General features: G+C 34.9%; 1 protein-coding gene across 1 annotated transcript in view; it reads left to right on the plus strand.

The window, feature by feature from the left end:
• Muted (biogenesis of lysosome-related organelles complex 1 subunit 5) overlaps window positions 1-24,307 on the plus strand; it is a 110,443-nt gene extending 86,136 nt beyond the window's left edge. Inside the window, exons 4-5 of the mRNA XM_090392916.1 lie at window positions 5,119-5,177; window positions 23,888-24,307. Coding sequence (XP_090249042.1) covers window positions 5,119-5,177; window positions 23,888-24,076 — 248 coding nt within the window. The 3' untranslated portion in view covers window positions 24,077-24,307. The remainder of the gene's footprint in view (window positions 1-5,118; window positions 5,178-23,887) is intronic.
• Window positions 24,308-24,664: the final 357 nt, after the last annotated feature.

Consider the following 24,664-nt stretch of genomic DNA (forward strand, 5'->3'; position numbering starts at 1 on the left):
TTTTAATATGATATTGCCATTGATGCCATCTGTTCACGCCTCTAATCTTTCTCAGGACTCTCATATCTGCGGTCTCTAGTCTTTGGTCAAGTGTTTTACTTCTGACCCAGCTCTCAGATCCATAAGTTAAAATTGGTTTGAACACAGTCTTGTATACAGCTAATTTAGTGTTCCGACTAATTTCTTTCTTATTCCATATGAATTTATTCAATTGACTTCCCACGATACCAGCTTTGCTGATTCTGTTGTCTATTTCTATATTTAGTTTACCATCTTCAGTAAAAATTGTGCCTAAGTAGCTGAAATGTTTTACTTGTTCCACAGGTTCTCCATTCACAACACAGTTGACATTTTCAATGATTCTGCCTATTTTCATTGTCTTTGTCTTTTTATTGCTGACCTTCATACCATATCTATTACAACAGCTATTCAATTTAGTCAGAGAATCTTGCAGACGTGTAGCGGATTTATTTAGAAGTATAACATCATCCGCATAAAGCAAAGAGCTGACATTAACATCTCCAATTTTGATATCAGGTTTAATACCACATTCCTTCATAATGTGATCCATATAGATAATGAATAACAGAGGGGATAATGTACATCTTGTCTCACACCAGATTTAACATTAAACCATCTTCCTGTACTTCCTTCAATTCTAACTGCTGACTCACAACTCAAATAAAGACTAAGTATTGCTTGATATAATGCCCCATTGACACCATATAACTGCAGCGTATTGAATAGCTTCTGTCTTGGCACCTTGTCATATGCCTTTTCCAAATCGACAAAACTTAAATACAGATCTTTGTTATATTCCCATGCTTTCTCGACTATTTGTCGTAAAGTGAAGATCTGATCCTGACAGCCTCTATTTGGCCTGAATCCAGCTTGTTCTTCACCAAGCTTTTCTACAACAATTCTTCTCAACCGTTTCTCAAGTATACTTGCATAGATCTTGCCAGGAACACTCAGTAGGGAAATACCTCTGTAATTCTCACATTCAGTTTTATTTCCCTTTTTATATATGGGTACTATGAGAGCTCTACTCCAATCATCGGGAATTCGTCCCTCTGTCCAGGCTTTCTGAACTATGCAGTGCAGCCACTGTAAGACTCTTATACCACCATACTTCAGCATTTCTGGTCGAATATCATCTACTCCTGCTGCCTTTCCACATTTCAAGCCTTTGATGGCTTTTTCTACTTCAAGTATGGATATGTATTCCTGACTGCATGCCTGGTCAGTGTTTTTTATCACTGTGCTGTCATCACTGCTTGTTTCATTTAGCAGTTTTTCAAAGTAATTACTCCATACTTCAAGGATATCTTTTTCTCCTGTTTTCATTTCACCTTTATCATCTCTAATTCCTTTTACAGCACTCTTTCCTCCATTCCTAAGCTTCTTCAACAACCTCCAGAATATTTTGCCACCTTCTTGATATTTATTTTCTATATTCTTGCCAAAGTCCTCCCATGACTTTTGTTTAGCTAGTTTTACACACTGTTTAGCTTTCTTACATTTGTCTCTGTATTCTGTAAGAGTAAAAGCTGACTTATTTGCCAGGAACTTTTGATATGCTTTCTTCTTTTCCTTCACTGCCTCTTTAACTTCCTGTGTCCACCAGGGAGTTCTGATTTATTTTATCCTTGCACACAACCTCACCACATGCCTCTCTGGCAGAATCAATCAATGTTTCCTTCAGAGTTTGCCACTGAATCTCCAAGGTTTGATTCCTGTTCTCAAACTCTTTCATTTTCTTTTCAATAATATTTCTGTATTTTAGTCTACAGTTTACATCTGAGAGCTGCTCAACTTTTATTCGCTTTAAAACTTTCTTACATGTTATTCTTTTCAATATGAAATTCAATTTTATCCTGCTCAAGACTAAATAGTGATCACTTCCAATTTCAAATCCTCTGTACACTCTGGTGTCCTGCACCAGGGAGAAAACATCACTATCAACAATAACATAGTCAATGAGACTTTTCTTATTCCTAGCCTCTTCTCTCCATGTGAATTTGTGCACATTTTTATGTTGGAACATGGTGTTAGTAATAACCAGTCCATGTCCTGAGCAGAAATCCAACAGATATTTTCCATTATTATTAGCTTTGCTCTTTTCTCCAAATTTTCCCAAAATATTTTTGTATGTCTCACAATCATTTCCTACTCTACTATTTAGATCCCCAACAAGGACCAACTTTTCCTTTTTCATTGTGTCAGTTGCTTTTTCTAAAGCCTCAAAAAATTCCTCCACTTCTACCTTAGTAGAACCTTCTGTGGGACCATAGGCACAAATAAGTCTCATTGTCCAGTTCCCCATTCTCATATTTGCCCACATTACTCTACTTGAGACTGACTGCCATTCAAGAAGATTAGCCTCGTATTTTGTGTTGAATACTATGGCTACTCCTTTTCCTTGATTGTTATTGCCAGTATTTCTATGGAATATCCAAATAATTATTTTTTTGTCTTTTAGTTAGCATCTTTGTCAATTAATTGGAACAAAAATTTTAGTTATACATTTAGTATGGGTTTCAGAAATGGGTTGCAAGAAATCAAGGTTTTTGAAAAAAATAAAAAGTTAATTTTTTATTAGTTTCTAAGTGTTCAAAATTCAACAAATTCAGTCAAAATATTTCTTAGATGTTACATAAATAATGAAAATTATAAATAAAATTTATGTTTATTATTATGATGACAATATCATTTTACACAGGTGTACATCACTATAATTATCCACTGTTTGCCACACAAGTCGAGTGTTAAATTATTGAATTAGGCCATTCAGTTTTTGAAATGCCACGATCTCGCATGCGATTGTGAACACAACTTGCTGGATGGCCTTGAATTTGGTCACCCCCTTGTTCAAAGTTCTGTGTTACTGTCACTTGACTCGGAGCTCACATTTGTGGGGGAGATCTGCTTCTTCTTGTTCTGGATCACTATCTGCCAAATGATCTAATTCGGATCCTTTGTTATCGAATATTTCCTCGAGCATTCGTTCTAATTTGTGTTCACTCAAGAACCGTTTTGCACCACTGAGTCCTGATCCATGGTGACAGAGAAATTCAAACTGATCTCTCAGGTCACAAGAAGAGAGTCGTGAATTTGTTATATTGTTTAGATTGGAGTAGCAAGAGTTATGACAGCATGATGTAATATAAACATGAACACATGCGATCGTACGTGACACAACCGATGGGCAGGCATTACGATATACTAGTATAAATTCCCTTTTTTTGTTGATAAAAGTCAACCATCCTCATGAATAATGAAGCTGAAGGTTCAAATTTAACTACAGTACAGTCTGATAATGAATTTCAAACATATATTATTATTTTCGCAATTTTGAATTTAGGGATGTAAATATACATCTATGGGATTCTGGGTTGACGCGTGATCGATATATATATATATTTACATCGATAAGACTCGGTCTTAAAAGTAGCCTTATGCATAAAATATTAATATGCTAATAAAGTGAAATGCATTGCCTTTGAGGAATGATATGATACATTGTGTTTGATAGTAATGACTTCCCATGATGATAATATATCTGGTTTATATGAGTAATATTAAGCCAATGATTATATACTTTACATTTATCTTCTGAAATATGCACCAAGAACAGAAAAAATACTGTGTGCATATGCACAAGTACTTATAAACATTAAATAAAGGCCGTCTTTTACATGTACAGGAAAATCTTGCTTAGCGTGAATTAATTGATGGATTAATTAACCGCATTAAGGGAATTCAATAACCAATAGGAATAATTATAATTCATCCATCAGTTAGAGTAAATTTAAAAAAAAAAAAAAATACAGTAGAAACTATATTAGAGGATAAAATCAAAGTTGATAAAAAATCAATTGCTTAAATTTTTCTTTAATGTCTAAACATTTGATTGAGCTACTTTTTTACAAAAAAATTAAGTAAAGATGTTTGAATCATGCTTGACTTTTTCATCTTATCATGTAATTTGCGATAGCTGGTGATCACTTTATCAAGATTTTGGAGGACTTCGAAGCTTCGTTCCGTATCAGGATCAACATTGGACAAAATTTCCTTAGCATGCTCAATGTGATTGAAAACTAGCTCAAGTTCTTTCGCAGTTAGCTTCTTAGTCTAACATTCTCTTCTTGTTCAGACCTTTTATCTTCTTCATATGCACATTGTTCTTCTAGTTGAAGGAGATCATTTTCGCTTAATTCTGAATGGGAATTGAGCAAGTTTCTCACATCTTCATTATCCAGTTCATTAAATCCAAGTTCTTTTCCAATTGTGCCAATTTCTTCAATAATGTTAGATCTTGGATTTTGCGCACAATAAGCTAACACAGGCTTGAGTTTAAAATCACCTTCTGCATTGCCTCTTAATAGACCATCTTTTATAGATGAAATAATCTATTTTTTGAGATGCTTCCATTTAACTAGGAAAGTTTTTGTTCATATACGCTTCCAAAAGAGATCAGTTTTGTCGACGTTGAATATTTGATGATTGTCATAATCAGCCTCCCAAATTATCCTTTGCAATTCTTCAGGATACTTGGCTGCAGAATGTTTATCAGCACTAGCAGATTCCCCAGTTATTCTTGTGTTATGCAGCCCAGCTCGATTTTTAAAATAGTCAAACTATCTTCAACTCGCAGTAAAGCTTTCACATTCCTCTTGAAATTTGGTCTCTTTCAATGAGGTAAAAATATTGAGAGCTTTTGCCTGAATATTCCTTGTATTAAGAGGTATTGTTTTTCGCTTACAATTCTCAATCCAGAGTGATAGATGTTCCATCTCACTGCAGGTTAGTGACAAAATATTTTGCGTAAGGTAAAAAAATCACGTTATAAATGATTAATCACTTGCTTAAAGTGGGAAATAGTATCATTTCACTCAATCATGCTAACTGATTATTTTACATATCGAATTCGTGTTAAGCGAATTCGATATGCAAAATAATCATATGCAAAATTTAATCGTGTTTTCCTGTAAGTCTTGGGAATGTCACGTGAAAATGAATTATTCTTATCATATAAAAACAGTCATTGTGATTAGTTTTGTGTATATTGCATGTTCATGCACAGTTTAAAGATTTTTCTTTTGTTTATTCTTTCAGTGGAAGTGGCACTCAGTATGTGTAACAACATTAGTGAAAGAGAAAACAGTGAAAAAAAGGTTAATTTATTAAAATCAATATACTAATTGAAGTAATCTATTTTTTTTTACAAATAATTTTATTAAATGTATTTTGAATGGACACACACAATACTATAGTAATCCATTACACTTTTTTAAGTTTTGTCACAAGATTTCTTTCAATAGTCACTTCCTAGTAACTAATTTTCTGTTTTTTTAAATGATCCAACAACTATAATCTTAGTTTTGCTCTGGTCTTTTCTCTGTCATCCTCCCACTCCCATGGAGGAAACTTCCAAATGATGGCACTAACATTTTCATTTTTCTTGTATTCTTTGCTTAACTTCTCTTGAGCTATTGTGTCCTATCTTTCACACCACCATCGCTTGGATCCAGTTGCGTGCATTGCAAATCACAGACATCTGGGGGGGGGGAGGTGTGGTAGTAGTGTTGCATTACTTTGGCCCCTGCTTCAGCAAGACTGATAGTCCTGGATGCCCTGGTCAGCTAGTGGACTTGTCTACAAGGATCTGGGGTATAGCAGTAAGTCTCCTATCATGTGATATCTAGGGACAGGGTCCAAGGACTTGCTGATATTTGGGATAACCTTAGCATTCCACTTCAGAGCACATGTAGTGGACCAGATGTGGGATGTGTACATGTGGCTCTAGGGTAGATAAGGATCTCTGGCAATAAAAACCAAAACTTTGAGTTTTGATTCCTTCATCCTCAAATTTTCCAGGGCTTCACTAGGCTTCAACTAAGTGTGGATACCATAGATGTATTTTGTTTCTAATATGTGTTATCAAATTATTTCTCATCATCCATGTAACAAGTAAAAAGCCACTAGGGAAAGTGTAACCCTTTTTTTATTCAAAAGGATTTAGGACTAGCAAGAATCTGCCAAGAACATTTGAACACTACATTCCAGTGATATTCTTGTTGAAACCTCACGTTAGCAGCAGTGATCAGAAAAACTAATGTGAGGAACAATAGTGGGTGGAGGAAGAAAAACCAATTATGGCATCACCTCATAAATAAGGTGCACATAATTCTATTTTTTCGACCACCAACTTTAATTCAATAATAAAATTAGACTGGGATATATTGGACAAAGAATTTAATAACACATTTAGCGACTAGTTTCGCCAACTTGACTGTTGACTTCGGCTGGGCATACATAAGGTGATAAAAAAACAGCTTGAAACAGGTCAACGAAGAAACATAATTACTAAATGTTATACAAATTCAAAAGACGCATTACATCAAACGCAAGGAGCATGTGTGATGTCAGACATTGTTATGCAGTGCATTCTTTAATTAGCAAAGTTGAATTCTGGTGTGCTAAGTGATCTTATGAGGATCTTCCATATATCAGCAAGGATTATCCCTTGGTTCCTATTGAGGCTGCCTTCTGAATGGATTACCACAGTAGCTTCTTTTGAAGTTTTAGTTACAAAAGTCTTCCTCTAAATATGGCATAGAACTGTTGTCCCATTCAATGTTGTGATTGGTATTTGAGGAATGAAGAGCTAACCTGGAATTATCTTTTCTGTTATTATTAACGTCTCTGATGCGTTCTTTTTTCTTATTTCCAAACTTCTGGAAGTTTGTCCTACATAATTTAAACCACATGAACAAGGAATGTTGTAACACCAGAATGTTTGAAGAAAGGCATTGTTATCCTTCGGTGATCTTAACAAATTGCGGACTGTCTTAATTGTTTTGAAAGTTACTTTATATCATATGGTTTAAGAAGTGTTGCAATCTTCTGTGAAACTATTCTAGCATAAGGAATGGCAATGGAAGATTTGTATTGAGTTTCTTTGGGTTGCTGTTGGGAGGGGTTGGAAAAAAGAATCTTTTGAATTAAATTTTTTGGATAGCCGTTGTCTTTCAGGGTTTCTGATATGTGAGTTAATTCATCCTTGAGAGTTTCTCTTCTGTTATGATGCAGGTAGCTCTGTTTTTGAGCATATGCATATGTGAAGAAGAAAAGTGCAGATACCGGCGCCAGCGTGAGTCGGTTTGCAGTAAACGTTAGGTTAATATGTCCATCCACTTGTTTTGTAATTAGGGTGTCTAAAAACGGTAATTTTCTATCTCTCAATTTCTAAGGTGAACTTTAATACCAATTACAGTGGTAATTTTTGAATGGGACAAAAGTTCTTTGCCATATTTAGAGGAAGACTTTCATAACTGAAACTTCAAAGAAGCTACTGTGGTAATCCATTCAAAGGGCAGCCTCAATAGGAACCAAGGGATAATCGTTGCTGACATATGAAAGACCCCTCATAAGATCACTTAGCACACCAGAATTCAACTTCGCTGCAAATTGCAGAATGCACTTGCATAACAATGTCTGACATCACACATGCTCCATGCGTTTGATGTAATGCGTCTTTTGAATTTGTATAACATTCAGTACTCGTTTATGTTTCTTTCTTGACCTGCTTTAAGCTGTTTTTTTATAACCTTATGTATGCCCAGCCGAAGCCAACAGTCAGGTTGTGCGAAACTAGTCGGCTAAATGTGTTATTAAATTCTTCGACCAATATATCCCAGTCTAATTTTATTATTGCATTCAGGTGCACATAACTTAAAACACAAAAAAAGGACACTAACTAGGTGGTTGAGATTTCTTCCAAAAAAAATTATAAAATTAGTTAAAATGACCTAAAATTTCCAATCTCTATTCCAAAAATCACTGAATAAAATTAGATTTTTTGTCTTTGTGGCAGCTAATTCAGTAATAACTAAGGAATAAAGTAAATAATAAATAAAGCAAGAAAATTACATTGGGTTGAATTTTTTAACAAATGAAATTTAAAATAAAATACATTAACAAACTATCTCACTTTTATCCACTTTTCGGATCTGAAGTTCTAACAGTTTCATGGAATTTTGCTGTCATGGCTTGCAAATGGATTATTTCTTATATACTTTTTTAGAAGAATATATATTTTATGTTTTTCATTTGCAAAAATCTGTGAAAATCATTGCATTTTACTGTGTCAATATGCAATCCATTTTTCTTCGTCCCATAATAAATACACTAAAGAGAGGCATTTCTACTGAAGCAATGGAACCAGGCAGTGTCAGAATATAAATTCAAATGTTTTTTATATTTTCAAAAGAATTATTTCCATTATGAAAAATGTTGGAAAATTTCTCTACATCACTAACCAGAAGTCTTTGATGATTGTTTTGAACGCAGTTTTTTAAAGCATAACTTTTCAGGTAGTAAAATACATTAAACACCTTATTGGTCTATCACTTGGATGTTGAATTTATAGTTAACCTAGTGGTGACGGTTTTCATTCTACAGTTTTATTTAGTGCTGTCTAAGATACAGAAAAAAATTGTTCAAAAGTATGAGCCCATTCTTGTATATTCTATTACTGGATTATAGAATTCATATACGTAAATTGTGAATATTAATCTTCATTAATCAAATTATGCATTAACTCTTCAACAATGCCAAATAAATATTCATTCCATTTCATTTTAATGTTGTCAAGGATTTCAATCTCATGCATCTGTCTTTCAGTTCTCTGAAATGCAGATAAAAGAGTTTAAACTGACTACATAAAAATGTATTTAGGCATAGTTGATTTTCAAAGAAATTTAATATGGCTTCTTAAAAATCATCATAATTGTAAATTATGAATATTTTTACAGTTATTTCTCTATGTTAATATATTTAGTTTTTTTGGTTTCATAACATGTATACTGGCACTTGCGATGTGCCGATTTTGATATTGTCAAAATGAAATGCAAACCATTTGAAATTGATGTACTTACTAGATTCTGATAATCATGTTACTTTCGATCCTTTTTATTTAAACGCGTGGATAGGCTTATGTGTTTGTCACACATGTTGAATTGAATTTAAACGGTATTGAATTGAAAACAGATTGATAAGAAAATAACTATTTATTAACTTAAAAGCTAATATTTCACTGGTATTATATCCAGAGTTAATAAATAGTTATTTTCTTATTAATCTGTGTTCGATTCAATACCGTTTAAATTCAATTCAACATGTGTGACGAACACATAAGCCAATCCATGCGTTTAAATATTCTTCATGGAGATAATATCATACGCAAGGCACGACAATATGGTAAGTGGAAAGTAAAATTGGCCTTTTTAAAAAGGTGCTGAGATACCAAACTGTATAAAAATTAAGAACAAGTTTCACTTGGCCAAAGTCCAACGTATTTATAAACGAGCAAGTTTAGCACTATTATGGGAACAGATATATGCTACTTGCCGAGAACTTTCAAAAATAAATTCTTCGATCAGTGCACTATGTGATATACTATCTGACATTTTGAACCAGAGCTATGGGATATCCTGGAGAGAATCTCCGACTTTACAGCCAATAAAGAATTCGCTAAAGTTAAAAACCGGCACCAGAAGAAATTTGAAATCCTCCAGCTACACAGCGGCCGCAATTACATCAAGATGGCGTCGTTGTGAACTTATCATCGTTAACCTTAACCAAAGAAGCCATGAGTGCATTAAGTCGTGGACACAATTTTGCCGTTACTCCTAAAGTAGTTCCAAAAACCAAAATAACGGCTTCCATTGAACATGAAATATACGACCTCCCTCCAGGTCGTATATTTCACTATCCTAATATCCTAATCCATTCTAAGCCTCCTAAAAATAATATCCCACATAAAGAAATAATGGCTCTAAAAGAGCTATGCAGTAATAACCACATTACAATAACTAAATCAGACAAAGGAAATGCAACTGTAGTAATGGATACAACAGAATATGAAAGCAAAATGCACACACTTCTCCAAGACTGGTCAACATATCTAATTATAGATCGAGATCTCACCAACTAACAAAAGAATAAGATGTGCAAGATATTGAACAAAGTCACTTCCTGGCCAAAAGAAACAGTCAACAAACTCAAACCCTTTCATGTTAAAACACCCAGAATATATGGAGCTCCAAAAATTCACAAACAAGGTACAGCTTTACGCCCTATTGTAGATAGTATAAACAGTCCTACATATAAACTAGCTAAACATTTAGCCAAACTATTAGCCACTTGCAAAAACAATTCTCCCTCTTTTGTTAAAAATTCTACCCACCTGAAAAGCATTTTAGAAAACCACACCTTAAATAGTTCAGAACTAATGGTGAGTTTTGATATCACCTCATTATTCACTAATGTACCATTGACTGAAACACTTAACTTACTCAATTCACAATTTCCCCCTGATATATTTCAGCTATTTAAATTCACAGTATAGGCAGGTTATTTTACATAGAAAGGGAAAATATACGAACAATTAGATGGGACAGCTATGGAATCCCTCCTTAGCCAACTTCTACATAGAACATCTGGAAAAGCTAGCTATCAACACACCTAGTCTCTGGCTACACTATGTCGATGATGTGTTTGCTATTTGGCCACATGGCCCAGACACATTGAATACATTAGTGCATCTAAATAGCCAGCACCCTAAAATCCACTTTACAATGGAACTAGAAGCCAATGACTGCCTGCCCTTCCTGGACACACTGATCATATGTCTTCTAGACGGTTCCTTATCATTTTCGGTTTATAGAAAACCCACACATATAGGGAGATATTTACACAAACAATCACATCATCATCCTTCTCAACAATATGGTATCTTAAAAACACTAACCCATAGAGGCTAGAGCATGTTCCAATGACATTGCTCTCACTGCTGAACTTTCTCACCTGCACCACACCTTCCTAACCAATGGCTATAATCCTCATAAGATAGATAAAATATTAAATGCTACCCAGAAATCCCCCCCCCCACTATCTACAGCAGAAGACTACAACAAAACTATCACCATCCCATACATTAAAGGTACATCTGAAAAGATATCTAGGGTGCTTAACAAACACCAACTGCGCACCGTATTTAAACCTTATGTGAAATTGGCAACTCTCATCCGTTCACCTAAGGACAGATTCACTCCTTTATCACATGCAGGAGTCTATAAAGTGCCCTGTTCTTGTCATCGAGCCTACCACAGACAGACAGGAAGAACTGTGGACATCCGCCTCAGTGAACACAAAAAATATATCCAGCACTTTCGCTATGGCAAGTCGGGTCTGGCAGACCATGCTTTGGATATCCCTGCACACAGGATCAATTGGAAAGAAACAAAAGTAATGCACAGAAGCTTCTACAAGTCAGAGAGGTTGTTCCTGGAATCAACAGAAGGCTTAAAATATACTCCAAACCTTAACAAGTATGGCTGTATAAATCTACCAAAGATTTGGGAGACTGTCATCCTAAGAACAAATTAATATTTATTTTCATTTTATTTTTTTTTTCAAAACTTTGGACTACTGTTGTTTTTTTTTTTTTTTTTTTTTTTTTTTTTTAAACTTAGATGGCTCCATATTAGGACTTTAGTCTTGTGTTGCACGTTGCAATTACTTATACCCACTGTTACACTGAATTGTGGTTGTCTCGCATTTGTAACAAATTTTGTTTGTGTGCTCTGAAGATTCTGGATGTAATACCAGTGAAATATTAGCTTTTAAGTTAATAAATAGTTATTTTCTTATCAATTTGTTTGATTCGGTACGTTTAAATTCAATTCAACAAGATCCTTTTTATTGTAGTTTAAAATTATTAAGTGTTGGGTGCATGCTCGTCGAGGAGTTTGATGGGTGATTTACAGCTGACAGTGTGTGTGTGTGTGTGTGTGTGTGGTATTGGGGTAATGAGGAACACGAGAGAGAGCTAATGGAAGTTTAAGAACACAGACCCAGAGAAATTTTGTTGTTAGGAAGTTTTACGTGACAGTCGGAAGAATATTAATAGAAGATTCTGAAAAGGAATCGTAGAACTGCGAGTCTTTAAACTGGAGGAGTTGAGACTGTCAACAAGTGTTTAATTTATAAAAGAAGATTGGAGTCGACATTCTAATTTGAATGTTCAAGGAAACGCTGAACAGAAAATTTCATCGTCTGTCTTATGACACTGGATTGCTATGGAAAAAGTAATTGGTGATATTTGAAACTGTAAAGTGGCTTAACATGAAGAGCTCTACTTAGATCTGTTGTTTATGAAGGTAGAAGAAACTTCTTTCTGTGGTACAAAAATTAGTAAATTATACATCGAATAGAATTGCAAGAGGTAAGAATATTTATACTTCAGTAAGACAGAAATAATATTGGAAGGTTTTTCCCCACTTGGCTAGACTATAAATTATATATGTTTAGTTTAATCCTTCATCCAAGTGTAAGCAAACAAAGTTTGCGCTTTGAAGTATCTTCAGGACTGGGGCAACTTGTGGGAAAGGTGGACTAAGTTCTCATTACTTTCCTTAGTATTGTTAGATTGTGATAGAGTGGAAATTTATGAACTCCTATCTTATCACAGTATAACATACTTTTCCAAACAAAAGAATGAGATAAATACAGTAAATTGCCTCTAAGTGTAAAATAAGTAATATGTATATATGTATCAAGCATGTTCTGCTATAAAAGGGTAAATGAGTATGTATTTTGTGCCATTCACGAATGTGATTAAATTAATATTGAAGGTATAAAACAGTAACAGAGCATTATAAAAGTTCATGTATAAAAGAATTATAGAATGTAAGCACAAATTCAACAGTTGGGGGTGGGGGGGGAGTCAAGTCCAAAGGTTACGGAGACGTACGTGAGGAAGCGTCTCGTCTCAAGCAAACAACGTGAGGGCATAGGGTGCGAGTGCCCGCGATATCGGAGGTATCCTGATAGGCAGCTACGGTCTTGCCGGCCGTATTCTACGCGAAAAGAAGCAAGTCCGGCTGTCCACAGAAGGCCAGTTTCCTGTGAACCTATGAAGCACTAAAGAACCGAAAAGGGAAGATAAGTAAACTTTGTTTGTGTTACACTGATTATGAATGCAAGATTTGTGTCACGTTAATATGTTATAGAAGACGAACATTAATGATATAGGATAGGATTGTATCGTTATCACTTTAGAAGAACATTGATTTTAATCTTACTATCTGTCGTTGTGTTTAAGTTCGCCTTTATATTGAATGAAGTTAAGGATATGTTAGAGTAAAGAATTGGCATAATATAAAGAGATTGTGAAATATATGAATGTTATCTTGTGTAGTCTGACAGAGCTACGGCGTTTTAGATTGATTGTGATAATAGTACATGACTAATGCATTAGCGAAGGTTAATATAATTCTTACTTTAGGAAGCTACTGTATAATATTTTATAAGTGTAATAGTAGTGTTTGAATATTATATACCTTGTCTGGAACTCCCTTAAGATGGGATTTTAATTTGTTATTATGTGTCTCAACCTTTTGAGTATAATAAACCTTGCTTTTGATTCTAACAAAGACTTTCTGTGATTTCTGGAGTCCGATGCACCGCTTATAAAATATTAATGCGAACCTATGCAGGATATTAAAAGGGTATATTTTGGCCACGTCTGCAGAGTTGATAGGTATCATTGAGTACTGTCCTGAGATTACCCCTTGGTTGTTAACATTAATAATCTAATAGCGCTAAGTGGCGCAGCGAAACAAATAAATTTCTTGGCGTTTTACGAGAGGTAAATCTCAGACACTCTGGTACTGCCTCGTTCTTGAGGAAATTCCATTGTCCCTCAGAAGTACCACGTGCTACCCGATAGAGTGTGTTATGGAGATATAGCATAAAAGGTAAAAATAATTGTGATAAGGAAGAAAGATGTTTGCAAGAAGATGTGCAAAGCACATCTTCTTGCAAACATCTATAATGCTGTGCATTATGGGAATGGTCACTACCCAGACCGGTTTCGACCTTTATTGAGGTCTCTTCAGTGTGAACCAGACCCAGAGGTGATACCAAGGTTGAAGGAATGCAGAACTCATATTTCCATATGCCAGTTGCCAAAAGGTGTTGCACTTTATTATTAAATTACTCTGGATTAGAGAAAGATGTTGGAAGTTGAAAAAGAGAGCAGTTTGCATCACAAGAGATGACAAAACTATAAAAGATGGATTAGACCTCATCTTCTAAACTCTAACAAACAATGGCTATCCAAAAAATTTCATAGGATTCTTTTCTCCAACCCCTCCCAACAACAAACTCAAACCCACTACAGATCTTCAATTTCCATTCCTTTTGCTGGGACTGTTTCACAAAAAATTTCTAAATGCTCAAACTTTATGAGATCCGAGTGGCCTTCAAACTGATAAAGACAATCCGCAACTTATTAAGATCACCAAAGGACAAAAATGCTTTCTATAAACATCCTGGAGTTGACAACATTCCCTGCTCTTATGGTTTAAATTATATAGGACAAACTTCTAGAAGTCTAGAGATAAGAAAAAAAGAACTTATCGGGGACGTTGATAACAACAGAGAAGATAATTCTGGCTTGGCGTTCCATTTTCCTAACACCAATCATAACATCGAATGGGATAAAAGTACTATGTCGTACTTGGAAGAAGATTTACGTTCCCACAACATCAAAGAGCTGCAGTAGTTATTCGTTCAAGAGGCAGTCTTAACAGAAATCAAGGGATGATCCTTGGTGACATATGGAAAAGTTTCATAAGATCACTCAACACATTGGAGATCAATTTTGCTGTCAATTATAGATTGTACATGTATAACAGTGACTGGTAACATACACACTCCATGCTTTTGATGTAGCGTCTTATTTGAATTTAGATAATATTTAACATTCGTTTATGTTCAACCTGATATCCTTAGCTTGTTTTTTGATCTTTTTTTTAAGCTGTTTTGTCACCTTATATGCCCAGACGAAGCCAACAGTCTAGTTGGCAAAACTAGTAGGCTATTACTTTACAATAAAAACCTCCGACCAATTAAACCCAGTTTGTGTTTTGTATATAAGTGGTTGTATACCGCTTTTAGGCCTTTGATTCAGTTATTTTTGTAGTTATTTGTATTTCTATTTGTAGTAATTTTATTTAAAGTGTATATATTGTTTTAGTTTTTTTAAATTTTTTTTTTTTATTTGATCTGGAGTCGATGATTTTCCAGATTCTAAAAGAAATAGTTGTCATTGCACCAAATCGGAATTGAACCCCTGTGTAAATACTAAACACTGGGAATAAAAATCTCTTTACAGCTGTGCATTTATTGATGGAAAAAGAATATGATTTAAGAAAAAAACAGTATTACTCTTTTCAAAGCAAACAGCCAGTTGTGTTATGCTGTGTCCTAATATAGTTTTATGTTCTTCATCTACAAAGTTGAAAAATGATTTTAGTTGTACACCATTTAGGGTCGAAATATGAAAATTAATTTTTACAATAATACTTTGAAAGTCAATTGGCCATGTAACAATATTGCTGTTGGCTCTGAAAAAAAAGAAAGCTAACAGTTTAATAATAGAAATAAATCCATATATAACTTACAAGTTATCGGAAATAACTATCTATTTCTGTTGTTTTATGAGGGTTACATGAATTTCATCTTTGTAATCTAATACCATTAATCATTATATATTTTATGCAGTCAGAAAATCACCATAACTTTTTTTTTATCTATGCAACTTGTTACCTATTCTTCTGAACGTTAACATCATGTACATCAGCTGCGACTGAGACACAAGCTAACATGCATGAATTATGACTCATTATTGCGATTCATCTTTTAGAAGCAGTTAACAGTCTGTCTCCCTGACAAAGTCCACATAATGTTGGATGAAATACATTGGAGTTCTTAAATAAAACGTTATGTTATACTTTATCACATAGTATTCAAGCCACTTATAACTAATGAATCTTATGTTTGGTTTAGAAGTAAACAGTTGAAGACACTATAAGATTGAAGATTCAAAAAAAAGTTAAATGGAATGAATATTTGGCATAAGTGGTAAAATAATGATATTTACAAAGAAATGGATGTTCTTGCACATTCAAGATGTGCAAGCAGAGCTAATCTGAGATGGTATGATCACAGGAACAGGAAAGGTTAACAAAATGGAATGCAGTTTATAGAGAAAAGAACCCAGTGGAAGACAAATCTAGATGTTTTGATGTAATTAGCAGTGTTGTAGAAGACTCAAATGTAAATTAAAGATACCAAGAAATTATATACTTGGTTTAATCCTTTATCCAAGTGTAAGCAAACAAAGTTTGCACCTAAACTATTTTCAGAACTGGGACAACTCGTAAAAGTGGTATGACTTCGTATCACTTGCCTTAGTATATCATACCACCTTTACCACAAACTGCCCCAGTCCTGAAGATACTTTGTGCAAACTTTGTTTGCTTATACTTGGATAAAGGATTAAACTAAGTGAAAAACTTTCAACAACCAAAATGTAAGATCTGAGAAATAACAAATCTGGAAGAATTATTGAGAGGAAGCTCATAACGTGTATTTAAGATAAGTTGTCCCAAATATGGCATCAATGTATTTTTGTTTCTGAAAATCATTAAATTCCTGACATATACCCTCAAGGGGTGTATAGGATATCATGAGTAATACATGAAAAACTTACATCATTAATAACTTCCTATCTGCAATTTTCTTCCAAATCAATCTGTTACCTGTCAAGACTCTAACATTATCAGATCTTATATTACTATCTTTTAAAGCATTTTTTACTGTATCAATCCATCTATATCTTGGTCTTCCTGTGGGTCTTTTCCCTGGCAGAGAACACTTGTTTTGCTCATCTTTCTTCTCCCATTCTGTTTAAGTGACCATACCACCTGAGATTAGCTCTGCTATTACATTCCTGGATGCCAACAATGTGAAATTCTTTCCTAATATAATCATTTTTAATATGAATGACATTAATGCCATTCATGTCCCTAATCTTTCTCAGGGCTCTCATATCCGTGGTCTCTAGTATTTGGTCAAGTGTTTTATTTGTAACCCAGCTCTCAGATCCATTAAGTTAAACTTGGCTTGAACACTGTCTTGTATAATTTAGTGTTTTCACTAATTTCTCTCTTATTCCACTTTGTTGATTCTGTTATCTATTTCCATATTTAATTTACCATCTTTATTAAAAATCGAGGCTAAGTAGCTAAAATGTTTTACTTGTTCTATAGGTTTCTCCATTCAAATGCAGTTAATACTTTCAATGCCTCTGCCTATTGTCTTGTTATTGCTGATTTTCATACCAAATTTATTACAACAGTCAATTTAGTCAGGGAATCTTGCAGACTTGTACTGGATTTATCTAGAAGTATAACATCATTCACATAAATAAAGAGCTGAGATTAACATCTCTAATTTTGATATCAAGTTTAATACCACTTTCCTTCATAATGTGATCCATATAGATAACAACAGAGGTGATAATGTACATTCTTGTCTAACACTAGATTTAACATTAAACCATCTTCCTGTAGTCAACAGTTAGAATTGAAGTGCAGGAAGATGGTTTAATGTTAAATCTGGTGTTAGACAAGAATGTACATTATCACCTCTGTTATTATCTATATGGATCACATTATTATTATTATTATTATTATTATTATTATGGGTATCTCCATGGAGTCAGTAGACTCATCGCGGGAGACCCAAACTAGCAAAACAATATCTGTCATATCTCTTCTTGAATTCATTTACAGACGAAGAGCTCACAACTAAGTCAGGCAATGAATTCCACTCATTCACCACCCTCCAGGCAAAAAACCTTGTTCTGACACCTTTGTTAACCACACTCTTCTTTAATTTCCAGAGATGACCTCTTGTTCTTCCATCACTATCACACAGCTGAAACATTTCCCCTGCATCAATCCTATAAAAACCTTTTAGTAATTTGAATGTTTCTATCATATCCCCTCTTCTTCGCCTATCAACCAATCTCTGCAATCCACAAGCTATCAATCTATCAATGTAGGGAGCATTTTTTATATCACTCACCAACTTGGTCACTCTTCTCTGAACCCTCTCCACTGCCTCCTCATCTCCAAGGAATCCAGGTGACCAGACCTGAGCACAGTAATCCAAATGTGGAAGTATCAATGCTTTATAAAGGGGAATAATAACCTCTTTATCTCTGGATGTCAGTGTGTTCCTCAACAACCAAGTAATCCTATGTGCAATCTTGGACACCTTAGCAATGTGTCCTCTGAACTTCATCTCCCTATCTACCAATACCCCTAAGTCCCTAGCCTCATCAATCTCTTGGAGTACCTTTCCATCGATGTAGTACACAGCTGGTAATCTTTTAATCCCAAAATGCATGACTTTACACTTTTCCACATTGAACTGACATCCATTTTCTTTTGCCCATTTTACCAGCTTATTTAAATCCTCCTGCAAACTTTCAACATCAGCTTGATTTTTTATTGCACTACACAACTTTGCATCATCAGCAAACAACTGAATATCTCCCTTTATGCCATTTCCTATATCATTTATATACAAATTAAACAACATTGGCCCAAGCACAGAGCCCTGAGGCACACCACTGGTCACCTGCCTCATTCTGGACTCGGCTCCTCCATACACCACCTTGTGGTATCTCTCCCTGAGCCATTCTCCTATCCATATCACCAATTTAATATCCATTCCCATCTGCTCCAATTTGTGTAACAGTGTTCTATGGGGTATCCTGTCAAAAGCCTTAGCAAAATCCAGAAGTACCACTGTGTAGCCAGTTCCTTTGTCCAACTCAGATGTTATTCTATTATGAATAGTTAATAGATTGCTAAGGCAGGATCTACCTTTAACAAAACCATGTTGGCCTCTATAGAGTATCATATCCTGATCCACCCATTCTTGAATTTTGTCTTTAACCAACTTTTCCAATACTTTTACCACTACTCCTGAGATGGTGATTGGTCTGTAATTCAATACTGCAGTTTTAGAGCCACCCTTATGCAAAGGAACCACTTTGCCTAACTTCCACTCCCTAGGGACCATACCAGAGTTCAAACTTAAATTAAATATCCAGGTAAGAGGGGTTGACAATTCATTTGCACATTCGCGCAACACCCGAGCTGATATTCCATCTAAACCTACCGCAGTGTTTGCGTTTAAGTTTTGCAATATATTTAATACCTCTGATTCTTTAGCTTCAATTCTCACATTAGGTATTGCTATAGGTATAGAGATATCCTGACTTGGGTGATAGACTTTTGAAAAGTGATCACTCAGTAACTCGACTATTACATCTGATTTTGTCACCTCAATACCATCAGCACCCACTAAGGTTATCCTTCCGAAGTCATTCTTCCTCTTACTTGCCACATAGCGGAAGAACTCTTTGGGATTACCCTTGATCTCTTTGGCTAAGGTCTTCTCATAATCTGATTTAGCTTTTCTTACTATGCTGGTAACCTTCCTAGCTTGAGCCTTGTACTGCTCATGGGTGTCCTGATCGCCTTTCTCCTTGTAAATTCTCCATAACATTTTCTTTTTTTGCAGTTCAAGCTTGATACTACTGCTCATCCATCTAATGCCTGACCATGGGGACACAATCTGATATTGCTTTCCTCAGATACCTGCTGATTTTATCCCAAGCACTGCTAACATCTTTCCCTTGCAATATGTTCTGCCATGGGATGGCTGCAAGCTCACTCCGAAGCTTGTTATAATTGCCTAACCTGTAGTTCTGTACATACCCCTTCTTAATAGAAAAATCCACAGATTTTGCAACCTCCCAAGTCAATACCACATGATCGCTTTCACCAACTGGAGGTAACGAGGACACCTTACTTATGCATATAACCTCTGAACCAATAACCAGGTCCAACACTCTCACACCACGTGTCCCTTCAGTTACGTGCTGTTTCAAGTAATTATCGCGTAGAAGATGTATGAACTCCATTTCCTTTTTGCTACGTGATATTTCCTCCTTCCAATTGATATCACCATAATTAAAATCCCCCATAATAATCACTAAGCCTTCACTCATTGCACTAAGTTTCTGATGCATGAATTCCATATCTCCCCCCCGTACTCCCTGGCCTATAGCAGCATCCAACTGTATATTTGGTTGCGTTGGTCACTATTTCGCACCAGACTGCCTCAAATGAACTCTCATTCACATGTCGATCATTATGAAGGAAAGTGGTGTTAAACTTGATATCAAAATTGGAGATGTTAATCTCAGCTCTTTATTTATGTGAATGATGTTATACTTCTAGATAAATCCAGTACAAGTCTGCAAGATTCCCTGACTAAATTGAATGACTGTTGTAATAAATTTGGTATGAAAATCAGCAATAACAAGACAAAGACAATAGGCAGAACATTGAAAATATCAACTGCATTGTGAATGGAGAAACCTATAGAACAAGTAAAACATTTTAGCTAAACTAACTCAAAGACTATTTCTAGAAATTTAGAAATGTCCATGGGGCATTATATCTAGAAATAAAGTATTTCTAGATATAATGCCCCATGGACACCATATAACTAGCATATTGAATAGTTTCTCTCTTGGTACCTTGTCCACATCTACAAATATTTGCAGTAAAGTGAAAATCTGATCCAGACAGCCTCTATTTGGCCTGAATCCAGCTTGTAATTGCAGGCGTAGACTTCTGTGGCTAATTGGATCAAAACTCACGTCTTCGACAGGAATCGAACCTGGGACACTCGTTCCCCAGTCATATGGTTGTGAAGTGCAAAGCCACTAGGCTAACCGCATGGACCAATATGTGGATAAAGGATTAAACAATATAATTCTTGCAGGTGTAGACTTCTGTGGCTAATTGGTTCAAAAGATATATTTCGGTGATTACACCACATTTTTTTATTATTCAGTTATACAATATACTGAAATAATAGTTCCCGACAAGTTTCGTAAATCGTAGGATTTACATCTTCAGGGGTAAATAGTATAACTTAAAGTTTAAACAAGAGAATTAATAAATACAAATCATAACCGTCTCTGGCTATTCATAAACTCAAATAACAGAATGCAGATATAAAACGTTATTAACATTGAACAATACTGGACAATGTCACTTGGTCTCGTTCATACAGTCCGAGCTCAGATTGAGATAATTTTTTTATTAGGGCTGACCACACTTGATGGAGAATTAAACCTTGATTTTTATTGCATTGGGTTGGGTTTGGTTTTTCAGCATATTAGCAACCTCTTTAAATTTTCTTATATAACTGTTGTTTTCTATGTATGACATCGTCATTTTTTGCCAGAGTACATCGTGTCCTGTGGAAGTGGTATGGAAAGCAAGACTCGTTTTTTGTTCTCTTTTGTATTGTATGCCTTTTTGGTATTCAGCTATGCGTATTTCTCCAGATCTTCCCGTCTGTCCTACGTAGCAAATCCTGCAAGAGCAATGGATTTTGTAGATGCCTGGTTTTTTTAAGAGGATGATGAGGTGGATGTAGGAATCTTGAGAATTTTTCCATAAGGAAGGAAGGCTACTTTTATGTTGTTTTTGTTCATTAATTTAGCTAGCTTATCTGTAACATTTTTGATATAAGGAAGCAAGATTGCATTTTTGTAATCCTGTTTTATTGTGTTGTTAGCTGGAGGCATTTTAAGGATTCTCTTGATTTTTGTTTCATACCCATTCTGTTGGAGGATTTGTGTTAAGTATTCTAGTTCTTCATTACATCTTTCTTGTGTGCTGGAGATATTGTATACTGTCTCGAAGAATTTTAATTAAGCTTATTTTTTGTGAAGGATGGTGGTGTGAGGCTGCATTTAGAAATCTTCCTGTGTTAGTCGGCTTCCTATATACTGAGAAGGAGAGTTTATTTTCTTCATTAATTTCTAATAGAATATCTAGAAAAGGAAGTTTTCTATTTTCTTCTTGTTCTAAAGTGAATTTTATGGTGGTGTGCAAATTGTTGAGATACGATGAAAATATCGTCTACATAGCGTAGCCATATTTTTGTTTTTTATGGTAATTTTTTAGAGCATTGTTTTCAAATTTTTCCATAAATAGGTTTGCTAATACCGGTGATAATGATGAACCCATGGCCAGTCCTTTTTGTTCCCAGATTGTCTTGATAGGTGAAAAAAGTATTGTTTATACAATATTTAAAAAGATCTAAGATATCCGGAGGGAAGAGGTCTTCTAGGAGATTCAAAATTTCTTGTCTCAGGACATTTGTAAACAAGCTGATAATGTCTAGACTTGCTAAGATGTCTGATGGACAAAAATATGTATATCTTTCACTTTTTCTATGAAATGTGTACTATTTTTTTATGAAGGAAGATGTTTTTACTATATAACGAGATCATGTTGGGGAGGTATTTCGCCAAGTTGGAAGTCGGTGAATCTCTTCCATCTACTATTGGTCTTAAAGGTATATCTGTCTTGTGGATCTTTGGAACACCATAGATTCTTGGTATCAAAGGATGTTTTGATTGTAAGTATTTTTTTAAGTTCTTCCATCTAGAGAGGCACTTTTTTTTATGATATAACGAGATCATGTTGGGGAGGTATTTCGCCAAGTTGGAAGTCGGTGAATCTCTTCCATCTATTATTGGTCTTAAAGGTATATCTGTCTTGTGGATCTTTGGAACACCATAGATTCTTGGTATCAAAGGATGTTTTGATTGCAAGTATTTTTTAAGTTCTTCCCTCTAGAGAGGCACTTTTTTTATGAGATCATTTGTTTTTTTGTGTGTATGCAAGTCAGGTCTCTGTCTAAGGGTTTGTATCCTCCAAGAGACTTTTCGTTTTATTATCATATTCTGAACAGCGGGTAAAAGTAGTTGCTGTAAATTGAACAGTGGGTAAAAGTACTTGCTGCAAGAAAGGGACATTCGACATTAGTGCACTGTATTAGGAAGTAGGCAGGCTACTGCTGAGTAATTGTGTGAAAAATTCAACACTAGTCATGAGAAGTGCTAATCCAACTACACACAGTTGGATTATCATGGTTAGGTTGCCTTACACACTCCACATCCACTGGTGCAAAGATCACAGGCAGTGGACTACACAGCAGTGGAGGGATGTGATATGGTCCAATGAATTCATGTTCATACTTTCTGCTGCAAACAGACGAATACATGTGTGGTGTCAGCCAAAAGAAGCTTACCAGCCAGAGTGCTTGTTTCCAATTGTAAAAGGTTTTTGTTGGTTCTGTAATGGTCTGGGGGTACATTAAAGAACCCCAGATCCTCATGGCATGTTTTGGATTCACTTGTATTCAAAGGCAAAGTGGATGCTGCATGTTATCTTTCAATCATAAGTGATCATCTTCTCCTATGTAGCCAGCCACATTTCAACAGGATAATGCTCCATTCATTGAGCAAATTTGGTCATTCAGTGGTTTGCAGAACATGACATGTTCTGCAAACTGCCTGTCTGCCATAGCCATCCCAATCGCCAGACTTAAATCCTACAGACCATTTATGGTACATTTTAGAGCAAGCTTTTCTAAGAACACTGGCAAAGTGATCTGACGATAACAAAATGGATAACTCCCTTCACGTCCATCATGATGTCCTTCACGACAATCCTGGCTTACATGGTCTCAGTAACGCTTTATGCCACAAAATGTAGTATCATTTTTGACATGATTATGCTGAACTTTCATAATTTAAAAAAAAAAAAAAAAAAAACTGGGTTGCTGTTCTGAATAATGCAAGTTTTATCTTTGTGCTTAATTTTTTCTCAACGTGTTTATAATTGCTCACATTTTGCCCTGTATTTAATAAACTAAAATATAAGGTTCTTACACAATCATTTCTGGTAAATTTTCAGGATTAGCTGTAATAGTTGAGTATGCTAAAGTATAAGACCTTCTCAGTTGCTAAAGCATTTCTGGTAATACTCGATTGTGTTTCAATACGTTTTATTATCCTTAGGGTGTTCATCTGCAACAGAGAAGACAGCAAAGACAGCAAGAGTGGGAAGCATTCATTGATGATATCAAAGACAAAACTTACAAAGTGGATAAAACATTTGCAGATAAAGAAGAACAACTGAAAACATATTATAACGAACTTGAGGAAAAATTTCATATTTTTCCTCAGAACACACACCCCACTTCTTAAATCATATGATGTACTTGTGTATAAAAGTGATAGAGCAATTTATAAATGCATTCCACGGATTTTGAAAAGTAATTATGTAATTTATATGCATTTTGCTTTGTTCAATAGGAATTTTAATTGTTACAAGTTTATAAACTCAAGTTTAAGGAATGGAGTACAATCTAATTATGCTTTGAATTAATTTAAGATTGTAATTTTCTAATTCTTTAGAAAAATAAAGATTTATGATCACTTGTGGTTTGCTAATTAACTCCCCCCCGCACACACACTACAGTTAAATGTGCTAAATGTTGAATAAATTCCTCCTCTACTGCATTTTCCAGATTAAATTTTTAGTAACTTCATTTCTATGTAACTTATCAACAAAGTCAAAATAAAAAATTCTGATAGCAAGTCTGTTAGACAACTTTTCTTGATTGTCATTCTGACTAGGTAAAAGAGAACTCTTATGAATTGAAAAAGAATTTGAATTGAGACAACTTTCTCAAGCAGTACATGAAAGAAGGAACTCAAGGTCAAAGGGTATCAGATCTGATCATAGCAACAGAAGGGTTCAGTTAAGAATGTGATTAGTTTGCAGTTGGTGAC

This window comes from Typopeltis vanoorti, chromosome 5 (genome assembly GCF_054136105.1).
Source record: "Typopeltis vanoorti isolate ZY-2024b chromosome 5, IOZ_Tvanoo_1.0, whole genome shotgun sequence".
Lineage (NCBI taxonomy): Eukaryota > Metazoa > Arthropoda > Arachnida > Uropygi > Thelyphonidae > Typopeltis > Typopeltis vanoorti.